Source organism: Fukomys damarensis, unplaced genomic scaffold, assembly GCF_012274545.1.
Source record: "Fukomys damarensis isolate Sample0158 unplaced genomic scaffold, DMR_v1.0_HiC HiC_scaffold_16, whole genome shotgun sequence".
Classification (NCBI taxonomy): Eukaryota; Metazoa; Chordata; class Mammalia; order Rodentia; family Bathyergidae; genus Fukomys; species Fukomys damarensis.
The window spans coordinates 70334922-70347850 of record NW_022900928.1 but is presented as its reverse complement, the minus strand read 5'-3'; the positions used below and the strand labels follow the sequence as shown (position 1 = coordinate 70347850).

Genomic DNA, 12929 nt, shown 5'->3' with positions numbered 1-12929 from the left:
GTCAGCAGAGGTGTTGGGTGCCTCCTTCTGTTCAGGCAGACTACTAAACATAGAAGATATAGCAGTGAGCCAAACAGTCACACTGATGGATCTTTCCAGTGAGGATAGGCTTTATGAACTAATTACTAGTTAGTGAATTAGAAGTGTAAAAGAAATACAAGATATTGTGGATATTTAAAATAGTAGGACAGGACTGGCTCGGTGGTAAAGCACTTGCTTAGCATGCATGAAGTCCTGAGTTCAACCCACAGCACTGCAAAAATGAATACATGAATGAATATATAGGACATAACCTTGTTCACTAATGAAAATATATTAACTTATTTTCCAATTCAATTGCTAGATATCTCAAAGTCTATTCCAATGCCATTGTTCTATGACCTATGACAGACTCACAAAGGATCAATAATTGAGTATTGCCAATGTCTTTTAAATGGGTAGTGGCAATGGTTTGGACATGAAATGTTTCCCAAAGGCCCATGTTTTGAAGGCTTGATTCCCAGCCCGTAGCACTACTGGGAGGTGGTAGAACATTCAGGAGATAGAGGAAGGAAGTTAGTAAGCTGGGGGCATGTCCTTGAAGGGAATATTGGGACCCTGACCCCTTTTTCTTTCTCTTCACTTCCCATCTGTCATAGGGGAGCAGGTCTCTTCTACCATATGCTCCTATATGATAGACTGTGCTGCCACAGGCCCAAAGCAAGAAGGCCAAGAAACCATGAACTGAAATACTGAAACTGTGAGCCAAAATATATCTTTCCTCCTTAGAAGTTGTTTATCTCAAGTATTTTGTCACAGTGATGGAAAATTGAATAAAAAGTAGTGTTGAGTAACTAGAGGAAATGGATTCTCTAGCTTCTATCTTCAGTTATACTAAGAAAATTGGTGCACCCTGATTGGTCAATGAATTTAACTGTGTCAACCAATAATGGCATAACATCTACAAGGATGGTTATAGACTTTATTTAGTCATATGTAATATTTGTGGTGCTCTGTTTCTCTGAATTGTGACAAAGTATTGTGGTCCTGAGCAGAGGGTCTAAGGAAAAGGGCCCTACAATTAGGATGCCTGCATACAATACCTGGTGCCACCAGCTACTATGTGAGTGTGGGCAAGCCACTTAACTTCTGTGCATGCCTCTGAGTACCGTCTCAGTAAGTACTAGCGATGTAAGTGTGTGTCAATGAGTTCTGTCACTGGTCTTCCCTTGTGTGTGTTACACTCAGTCACCATAACATAATGTTGTTGTTATGTATTGTGATTCCTGCTGATGGAGTCAAGGGAGCCTTCACTCCTTAGAGTATAAGTTATTTACAGGGCACAGAAAGATTTTCATGTGGCCTGAAAGATTTAACATCTCTAAAAACTAGTTTTCAGTCATGACTTAAGTATTGTGGAGAATGTCTGAATCATAATTCAGGAAACGGGATTGAGAAATGTCAATGTTTTCACATGATGGAATATTTTAACAACCACTGAAAATAAAGAGGAAGATAAAACTGGGAGAATTAAATTATTTTAGACTTAAAAATGCCATGGCTTCTAACAACAGATCTCCTTTCTTGAAATCAGACTATAGAAGCATATCACATGCTACAGAAGACTTAAGTTTTAAGAATCCAGAAAATGCAGTGTTTGGAAACAAACCAGAGAAGACTGTTGCTTTGGCTATGAGAAAAAATCTGAACCAACTGTTTGAAGAGAAACTCTAAAAATGTGTCTATACAAGGGTAGTCTGAAAAATGTGGCTTGTGTCAAAGTGTTAATTATGCTGCACCATTTACACCTGCAAGAAATTTCTTAAACCATCTCCCTTTCTAGGTGAAAAACATATGTCAAAACAAATGGGAGGGTATGTTTTGCAAAATCATGAGCGTGGAAAGCTGTAATGCTTCATGAAAACAAATCTAATGGTTGAAACAGAACATGATACTAAAGAACCCCATTGTACTGAGCTTGTGTGCTAAGAAGCTCAATTGTCTTTTGTGGTCCAGGTCAACACACTGGGACAAAATGAGTGTGAAGTACCCTTTCATCAGTAATCATTTGCACACAAAACATGCACCTCTTTTCCTCCTCATTTGATAGAAAGGTTACACAGACAATGAGTACACAACTCTTTTGTTACTGTTCAGACAACAGATGCGAGGTCTCCTCTTCAGAGGCCTGGGTTAGAAATGGATGCAGAGGGGAAGGGGGTGGGGACAGTCTCACATGCCCAGGCCAGGATATTTGCTGCCTTTAATGGACTATATCTGAGTACTCACAGTGATAACTTCAAACGAAATAAAATTAAATTTCCACTTAATGAAGAGTCTCATATTCAGCTTTGTATTCAATCAAAAAATTACTAAAATTAGAGCATGTTTCTTGTACAATTAACATCCTTTGCACTCACAATAAAATATTCAATAACTGCCCATTTTGCTTGTTGAGGAGGTGAATAAAAGCATTGCTATTAATCATTTAGCTGTTATTTATTTGCCACTTTAAGTAGGCAGTTAAATTGAAATTGCACATGTCATTATTGATTTAGGTTTAATTTAATCCTTTTAAACAGAACAATTATTCCCAATTTATATGCCATTAAATCTTTTATGCATATGCGCAGCAAATTTAATTTTTCTTTAAGTATAAAGTTTTTAATGCTTCTTTAAAGAACTATAAACCTGACAGTTGTTTCCAAGGATTTTTGAATGCTGTGCATTTAATCTTCTTATTAATGGATTTTAAGTAAACAGGATGAAATAAATCCAAAAGATTAAAAATCCACTTTTACAAGTACTGCATATAAGTTTTTTGTCATTCTTGTCCCTTGGAAGGGATCCAACCCAGGGCCTTCATATACTAGACAGGCACTCTACATGAAACTACATTACGGGCTCCACTTTTGCAAATATGAAATACTTGTAAAACAGTTCCATAAGCATACTGAAATGTTCAATGGGGGGTTATTTGCAACCCAGAATATTTCTTTTAACTATTTAACAAAGGTACTTATTTTAATAAAAAAACTAAACATTTTAAGAAAAAAATGGTTTATGAATGGAAAGCTGAAGATTATATATAGGAACACTCTAAAGTAAAGGGGCTGAATTGTTATTTGGTAAATTTTGCTTTCCGCAATTATATAATTTGAATAATTCTAACAAAAGTCCCTTTTTTTCTTTTTGGTACCGGGGGTAGAACTTGGGTCCTTGCGCTTGCAAGGCAGGCAGTGGAACCACTGAGCTAAATCCCTGGCCCCTCTTTTTTTTCTTTAACAACAGATTTGGGGCTGTAAAATTTGTTCCAAGTTTTTATCAGTACCAATCTTGATCAAAGGCAACCCCCCAAAATTACCTAAGAAAGTTATGTTAGTAATTGCAATATAAAATTCTGCTCTTTATTAAGATTATGTTATATGAAACCAAACCTGTATCTTCATAAGCGAAATGAAATAGGACAGAGTATTGTGACACATAATCCTTCTCATTCAGTGAGAGGTACAATGGTAATGTCAAACATTTTCCATGGGAGACTTAGATCCCTTTCATTTTTTAAAGCAATGGCTAAGCAGTAAAGAACTATTTATAAAAATTTCCAGTGTTTACACTTCCTTTAGATAGAAATTATTGTACCTTAAATGTCAGATTAAAAGCACTGGAATTTAGCTATGACGTCATGGAAAAGCAGTGTATGACACCTGTGTTCAGTCCAGATTTTACCACTGGCCAGTAGTGAGAACTTGAGCAAGTCTCCTTTACCCTTCTAGATCTTGGTTTCCTCCTCTGCACAACTGGAGAACAGGCTGACCAATTAAGGGCCCTTGCAGCTCTAAGAATCTATTATTTTATTAATTGGATTGGATCTGTCATGCAAAACTCTGAAATGTTAAGTGCTGAGAAATAACCTCTTTAAAGTCAATACACTAAAAAATTATACCAAAGTTTTCTATATTTTGAAACTTGCCAAGGAGTAGAACTAAATGCAGACCTAAAGGTCAAAAATTAAACTATCTTTTTAGTAACTTCTTTATGATCTTTTTTATCCTCTGATAAACTTAGAGGACTGTAAGTGACATAAATATAAATTATATTTTGTGAGGCTTCAAACTATTCACTTAACAGAATAATGCATTCCAGATTTGACATGAAGGAGAAGAGGATCTAGTGGCCATCTCTGGGGGCAAAAAACCCCAGGAGTCACCATGGCTGTGCACTTCTGGCGGGGACTCTGCCTTTAATGGACACAGTTCATGCCCATGCACACTGTATACCTCCCTCCATGACTGCTCAGCTGTTATGATGGCACCATGCCTGCTCTGAGGACAGCATCAGGGTGTAAGGCACAGTTTGTGAATAAATGGATGAACATAAAACAGAAGGAACTATTACAACAAAAAGTAACTTCTCTGGTATGACTATTTCCATTGATATGAAATAAATGGCTGAAATACCAGTAGTTTTCACCCAGTACTGTGTGTAAACCTCTGGAACATGGCATGTTGTAAATTGTATTTGAAGAGATTGGCCAATCAATGGCCCTAAATTGAAAATCTACCTAATAAAATACAATAGAAGCCAATAATACGAATGTTACTAGGAATTAACAGAAATGAATGTTGACTCCTAGAAGCTTCTAAAATGTGTTCAATAATACTAAACTATTAGAGCCATCCTTAAATGTCTTTACTCTCCCAGTCAGTACCAAAAGCAGTATCTCCAACACATGTAAGGAATAGCAGTCTAGCCTGAACTTAAAAATCTCCAAAGTGCCCTCAAAACAGACTGAGAAAATTGGCAAAAGATGAAAATCCTAAGTTTTGATCTTCACTAAGTCTTTCTTTTCCTACCAACATCTGTTTTGTTTATTCAATACTGCTCACCAGGTGCTAGAAATTCTCATTCAATACTCCTGATTCTTAATATTAATCAGAATACTCTTTAAGGAATTTGGGAGAAGAAAGTATATACCATACTAAATAGGCAGATTATTATTACCAAGTCCCTTTTGTACTTTCAGACAATGCCAACTATTCAATCTAACTAGCAATTCCTCGTTGTTCCCATTTGCCTCCTATGAAATTTCACCACAAGATGGTTTGTTAGACAGGTTACAACTCTTCTGTGGCAAATTGTCCCCAGGTGATGAGAGAGTGAAATGTCCAAAAAGCTCACTAAATAAAGGGAAGCATGCCTGTTTCTCAGGAGGGATGCTGAGGAATAAAGGCCACTCTGACCTCACTGGCCAGGGTAAATTGCAATCATCTTGTGCTTACTCTTTAAATTTTTAAAAATTATAATTATACACACACAGTCATTTTGGCCTCAGTTTAGTCCATGCTGGTATTGTTCTCTTTAATTTTTACTAGGTAATAAAATGGACCCCTTTATTGGATTAATCCATGATTACCTTTTTAAATACTAATAATTTGAGGCTCAAGTTTTGGAATTAGAGAGTTCAATTCAATGTCTGGCTCTGACATTTGGCAATTACATGCACCTACACAAATTTTGGAGCCCTATCTGAAAAATGGGGACAACAATGCCTTGGGCCTGGGGTAGTAAAATGATCAGTGGTAGAGGGTGTATGTTGCATGCACAAAGCCCTGGGTTCAATCCCTACCACTCTTTTTAAAAAAGTAAGTAAGTAAATGTATATCTAAGAGGCTCTTGTATGGATAAATGTGACACTAAAGCAAAGAGTTCTATAAACGGTAGTAATTATATAAGCATTCCGGTAAATAAGACCTTATTGAACACATATACAGGGCATCGAATTGCTATTTTCTGATTTAAAAAAAGTTAAGAAAGTGTCTTCAGAGGCTTCGGGACTGAAGAGGGTTATTTCTAATTGCCCTAGGCATTACAATGATCTCTTTCTTCATGAAAGACGAGTGTGGCTTATTAGGGAGGGGGTTTAAGGACTGCCATATGAAGATCCTCTCTCCACTCTTGACTACAGTCAACGCTGCTTCAATTTCTGCAAAATAAAAGGTTTTCTCTAATCCATATACACGGAACTATGGCTTGACTTTAGTGAAGCACAAGGAAGTAATTGCTTTGAGGTTGGTCTAGTAACATCAAAACACAAGAGTCAAGCTAAGTGACTTGTCAGGCAGCTTTTAAAATTATTGCTTATAAAAGCAACAAGAAAGATTTGCCTTGATTTAAAGCAATGCTTTGACTAAGCTTTTGAACTACAATTCCCAGAATGCTATCTGCCTCATAGAAATGAAAATCTCCTTGAAATTCATAATGAGAGACTGAGATCAATTTATTTGTCCATATCATGGCTCACCACTTCTCAGATCTGAGCAATAATATACATGGGAAAAGTTTATAAAACTTATGTGAAGCAGAGAAAGGAGCTAGTAACTAAACCACACCTGAGTAAACATTTTTAGGCATCTATTTGGCTAAATCTTCACTTCTGCAGTATAAACCTTATCCTTCAGTGTTCAATGAGGAAAGCAGCACATACTAACAATTGCTAGGGTTATAACCCATTCTAACCCTGCCCCATGTTTTATAGTCTATTATTCAACACCCAAGGCAAGTAAATCTGAGGAAAATAGTATTAAAGATCTCTGAATCAGAAGAACAAAAATCAATCTATAATTTTGATTTTTAGAAGTATTATTACTTGAACTACATTAAGTAGTAAATTGCCCTTAGGTAAAGAACAGGGTCAAATCAGATCTCTCAGAACTGAACAAAAGGAAGAAAAGCTAAAAAATTGAGGAAATGAGGTCACTTATTGGATTCCTGTATTGTTTTTTCATCTTAAAAATACAGACAAAGGTACTCATTTATGATGAAGGAGACTATGAATCTTTTAGATTAGAGCCAGGATGAAAATATGGTTTAGAGCAAAAGTCAGATTGCCCAAGCTTTCTTTTCCAGTACTCACTTGTTGCAATGATTAAAATACAATCCCTAGAGGCCTTATCTGCAACCTTCTTGGTGGAATCATTAACTGTATCCACCCATGGAATTGTGATAAGAATTAAATGAGATTATACCATAAAGCCTTCAGCAGAGCAATGGGTTCACCATAAGCATCCTATAAACTCTGTCAATTCTTTCATATATATTTCAGTTAAAGCATTATTTAAAATGCCAACAATTGGGAATATCCCAGTGTCCATCCAGGAGTGACTAAATAATTACATCATTGCATCTCTAGATACTGGGATACTATATAACAGTAGATAAATCTACAATTAAAAATACAGAAACATACTCCATACTCATGATATTTTGTTAGATCTCCTTTGGCTAAAAACACATTCACAAGTCATTAGGCAAATGTGATTAATTCTATGAAAAGGTAGGATTTTATAACCTGCCAGAGTGGCAAAAGTTAGAGATATAATTGTAATGACTGGGAACTCAAATGCATTGTAGGTTAGTTGAAGATGTTTACACTTCCCTTATCTAGCAGTTCCATTTCTAGACACATTAACCTTAAAGAAATTCTTGCACATGAACCCAGAGAGACATACAAGCATGTGTCCCCAGCACTGTGTGAAATAAGAAGAACTGGAAACAATCTAAATATTCAGGATACTGTATGTTAACATAATGGAACTTATACATAAGTCAAGAATGACTGACCTTAATTCATGCTGTAATGTAAAAATACAATGGTAAAATGTCAAAAGCATAATGTTGACTGAACAAAATAGGAATCTCCACTAATCATGTATTAATTGTGAAAGAAATAAAAGATTGATAACAAGGATGTAAAACCATATAAGTGTACTGTAGTTTTGGTTAATTTCAAAGAGGAAAATAGGGGAATGGATTCAAGAAGGGGTACAAAAACTATATCTGCAATATTTTACGACTTTTTGACTTTTTGAAACAGGGGCTGGGGATTGAGCTCAGTGGTGTCGCTGCCTGCCTTGCAAGCACAAGGTTCTGAGTTTGATCCCCAGTACAAAAGAAAAAAAGAAAGAAAGAAAGAAAGAAAGAAAGAAAGAAAGAAAGAAAGAAAGAAAGGGAAAGGAAGGAAAGAAAAGAAAGAAAGAAAGAAAGAAAGCAAGCCAGACATGTGGCACGTGCCTGTAATCCTAGCAATCTAGGAGGCTAAGGGAGAAGGATTGCAGGTTCAAGCCCAGCCTGGGCAACTTAACAATTTAGTGAAGTCCTGCTTCAAAATAATAAATTAAAAGGGGCTGGCTATGTAGTTCCATATGAAGACCTTGGGTTCAATCTCCAGTACCACAAAAAAACCCAAACCAAACCAAAACCAAAACAAATACAGCTATGATGGTTATATTGTGTCTTACCCTGTACTGTTCTGCAGATTTCTTTCATAATTAAACAAGTCAAGCTGAGGATGACTCCATGGTGTAGTGCTTGCCTAGCATGCACAAGGCCCTGGGTTCTGTCTCCAGCACCACACACACACACACACACACACACACACACACAGGTTGTACTAATAACAAAACAACAAACATCCCCTCAAAGCCTGATGACCTGAGAAAAGTTACTGTACTTCATCTCAGTTAACCTCAGTTTCTCTAAGTGTAAAATGGAGAAAGTAACACCTTCCCTACAGGATTACAGTAAAAAACTTGAATACTACAGATAGGCCTTCAGAAAGCAGTATTATGTTGCTCCAATCATTACCATCTGGAAATCTTTTGGCCCACTGTTTACTCTGTAGTTCAAAATGCTCCCACTTGCAAAATAACTTCCTTAAACATTGCTTCATTTTGCTGCCTTCTCCAAAAATCTGATTTTCTCTTCCTGGTTGACCCAACCCATTCCAATTAAGGGTGCCTATCTTGTTGAAGCCATCCTGCAACCCTCTTCTGGCCTCAGCACCTCAGTGACAGTACTTATGCTTTTACTGAACCTTGAGATTCCCCTAAGGAACAAATGATTTCATTTAATTTTGTGTTCCTGGTGAAAGGAAGAAAGAGAAGAAAGAAGAGCAAGACTCAGGACTGGGTTTTAGTGCTAGCTCCTACAAGAGTCCTTGCTGTGACTGTGTCCCTAGGACAGGTTCTCTGAGTTCTGTGGTACAGTGTGATGACATTCAATAACCTATAAATTTGTCTTCTGTACCAAAAGCACATTTTCAAGGCGCCTTTAATCAGGCCCTAACTCGATTTTCCCTACACTAAGAACAAAGCCTCTCCAGTTTAGCTGGCCTCCTAAATGTGTCACGAACACGTCAACCTAATTCTGTTCTGTTGTCTTCAAAACCTTGTCTAAATTCTGGGCCCTTCAATGAATACTCCTTGACATATTCAACCTCTAAATTTGGAATATATATAATATGTAAAGAGTTAGTCACTGTCCTTTAGGACATAACTCTGTAAGGTAACATTATTATAATACTATTTTATTGATAAAGAAAGTGAGCCAAAGTCATACCGCTAGTAAGTAGCAGAGCCAGTGTTTGAAGCCAAGTAGTCTGCTCATATCCTATGCATTTCTCTCCCACACTAAAACTCCTTTCTCATTTATAGCTTTTAACTTCTTCTGTACTCTCTCATATCATGTAATGCCTCATTAACATGTAACACTAAAACTCCTCCCTCATTAATAGCTTTTAACTTCTGTACTCTCTCATATCATGTAATGCCTCATTAATACTGCTACATTATTTTATATTCCCCTACTTTTTAGTAGCTCACAGCATAAAGTTAAGTTCCATAAATACTGATTATTAGATTGAATCTGCAGTCTCATAAGAGGCCCTGGGGGGCAGACTTCTACTAGAACCAAAGGAAGGGGACAGGTAGCATAATCCCAATTATTTGTATTTTAATGATGTTCACAGCAATCCTGTGAGATCAGTAGGTCATTTAACAGAGGAGAAAAAGTGATCCACAAAGTTAAGTGACTTAGTCCAAGTTTTACACTAAACAGCAGTGCTTGGGCCAAACTGAGACCATCAGATTTCGAGTTGTGTACTTTTCTATACCAGGCTTTCTGGGGTTTCTCCAAGGTAAGGTGATAGCAATGGAGACCCTTGAAATACAGACAGGAAATAAGGAGTATAAGAAATGCAAATGCCATTATTAATGTCTATTGTGTTTTTCAATTAAAAAAGAAATAAAAGTGACAAAAAGCAAGGAGTCACTGTCTTTAGCTTTTCGGAGAACTATCTCACACATATCACATAGCACTTATGAAAAGCCTGTCTTTAACTGTCATTTGGAATGATGCCATTAATTATTTAACATTACCATCTTATACAAGCCAATTCCTTACCTGTTACTCCCATCATTGTCCTGAGCAGAGTAGTCTTCCTCCCGGGCCATCTGAGCTGCTGTTTTCTCTGTTTCCCCTTCTGTTTCACTCAGGCTTTCCTGTGCAGGGCTTTCCTCTAAGCTGTCCGGCTCTATATCTTTGTCCTGGATTTGGTCAAGTTCAGACTGGGACTTATTCTCATGAGTGAGGCTTTCTGAGTCAGACTCCAAGGAGTCTTTTGAAATCAGATTTAAGTCTTTCTTAAAAGGTCGATCTGAGGACTGAACATTTAAGTTGTTATGATGGACAGGAGATTGAATGGAGAGCTTGGGAATTAGTTTACTATTGCTCATTTTGAAAAATTCAGAAATTAACGGGATACTTTTGTTGATGGGAACAGTCAGGTGATATTTGAAGTTGTAGCTCACAACAGCATTACCTAAAAAAATTATATTTATGTTACTCTATGACTACTGAATCTCCTTAATGGTAATGTCTATCAAAAATGTAATTGAGCAAGAGAACCTTATTATCTGAAGACTCTTATGCATCCTTTGTGTGTATGAGCAAGGACTGCTGGAAAAATGATTGTCTTTCATTCCACAGAAATACATCTGATTTAGAGCTCATAAACAGCCCAAATCATCGAATGCAGTTTTACTGAGGAAATCAAATGGCTGCTTCAAATTAGATTCTTATTCCAGGTTCCAAGGGCTTGTTAAATACAAGCTGGGACAAAGTCAAATGGTTAATTATGGACAGTAATTTAATGGTTTTATTTTAAAGGGGCTGATTTTTTTTTTTTTTTTTTTTTTGTACCAGGGATTGAACTCAGGACCCTGTACTTGTGAGGCAGGCAGCGGCACCACTGAGATAAATCCCCAGCCCTTTCTATCTTACTTTTTGGAAAGTAAAGGAAGGAGAAAAGAGCATGGTTTCCACAGTAGGAACTGTAGAGAGGAAACTTGTTTTGTTCCCAGACTATTTTGGTCAGTTACATCATTTGGAAAGGACATTTTGATACCCAGGGTGCTACTAGAGAAGAACTTAAAATTTAGGTGGACATTATATAGACATAAACTCAGCTTAGTATTAAATAACAAAAATAACAACAACATAATATTAACAAAACTGTTCAGCAATAGCTCCTGCCACTGAGCAATTCAAAGCTGCGGCTGGATGTTTACCTACCTGGAAGAGATGCTGTTCTGAGGAGAGTTGGGTGGGTAGAAGATTGGCCTGAATCACAGCTAGGAGTTAGCTTGAGCCCTAGTCACCTAAAAGTATGATTCCAAGTGAACCCTCACTGTCTCAAAGGACTGCTACAGTGACCCATGAGGTGGTTTATGGAAAGGGTACTTTGAGTTCATACAGGATTGAAAGGAGATGATGTTTTGGATTGTACTTCCTTTCATCTCTATCCAGCATTTCTGTTTTGGTTTATCTTCTATCTCACTGCCTTTATGCCAATTTTTATTTCTGTAAGCCACATAACAGAAACCTTAACCACTAGAGATTACTGTAAACTTTATTTTATTGCCTTGCTCATATCCTTTTGACAAATTCTAACTTTAATTAAATAACATAACCTTATTCCTATTCTTAGACTTGCTTGTGTTGTTGACCTTGTTGCTAAGGTTTCCAGAAACACGTGTCAAGTCCTTGGAGGAAAGCACCTTAGCAAACAGCAGACAAAAGGTAACATTCATTTTGAAATACACATGAAATGATTTTCTATTTAACTCCAAAGCCCCCCTGTTGGTAGACTAACATATGATTGCCTACTTTTACAGACTGGTTTGCTATCAAAAGTCTCTTATTTTAAAAGTATGTATTGCATTCTGCCATATATTTTAATTCTGATAAGCAGACTGACTAGTACTTTAAAGGATTTTTGAAAGGCAGTAAGTCCAGCAAATATTAACATTTTAACTATGATTTTGTATAAACCCTGGTTTTATTATAAAATTAAGGTCAATGTATTAGAGATTTTAAAGAGCAACCTTAAAATAATTTGGAGCAGGAATGTAGTTCAGTGGTCAGTCATTGGTGAGGTTCTGGGTTCAATTCCCAACACCAAAAAATAGAAGAAAAAAATAGTAGTTCAATTCAGAATTGGTCTTTCACAAAACAATTCAGTTAATTCAATTTCTCTTATTTTCCTAAAGTAAACAATGACCATAGAAATTGGTAATTTTGTTAATGAATTGGGGAGCGCAGGAAAAGAACATAACCATTTCCACAGCAGGGTTTTCTGCGGAGGCCTGATTTATAGTAGAAGCATGTGACCCAAGAAGGAAACGCTGACAGTTTGAATCAATCTGAAAATAGGTAAATTTAATAAATGTGGTTCCCCAATACCACACAATGAAAAACCGTTGTGCCACTGAAATTTCGGACGTGGCCAGGTTGACCAATCTTGTAAATAAACTAGCATGGCAAGGACATATCCAATAGTAACTAGGGACTGACAGCCGGCTTCACGGGGATCCTTCCAAGGCCCTGGCTCTATCTAGCCCACAAGTCCTGAGACAAACGAATATGTTTTGGTCGGTGAAAAGCAAGCCTGCTTGCACTCACCAAGGTGAATGGCAAAGAAAAAGTTGTAGGGGACTGAAACGGCCGGAAGCTGCCCTAAGAGACATCGCGTTTTGCCCGTCGCTGAGGGACCCTGGGCGGGCCCGCCAGGCGGCGGGCAGGGACGCTCAGGGCGCCTCTGGGTCTCCGGC

At 37.2% G+C, this 12929-nt stretch overlaps 1 protein-coding gene across 5 annotated transcripts in view; it reads right to left on the bottom strand.

Annotated features, from left to right (window-relative positions):
* Jhy (junctional cadherin complex regulator) overlaps positions 1–12923 on the bottom strand; it is a 62357-nt gene extending 49434 nt beyond the window's left edge. For 4 of the 5 annotated variants that reach the window (XM_010618039.3, XM_010618042.2, XM_010618045.1 and 1 more), the window contains exons 1-2: positions 12781–12923; positions 10222–10639 (exon numbers count right to left, since the gene is read on the bottom strand). In XM_010618039.3, coding sequence (XP_010616341.1) covers positions 10222–10553 — 332 coding nt within the window. In that variant the 5' untranslated portion in view covers positions 10554–10639; positions 12781–12923. Of the gene's footprint in view, positions 1–10221; positions 10640–11391; positions 11644–12780 lie in introns of those variants that run through there. The other variant, XM_010618040.3, reaches the window with a different exon arrangement.
* Between the last annotated feature and the right edge of the window lie 6 nt (positions 12924–12929).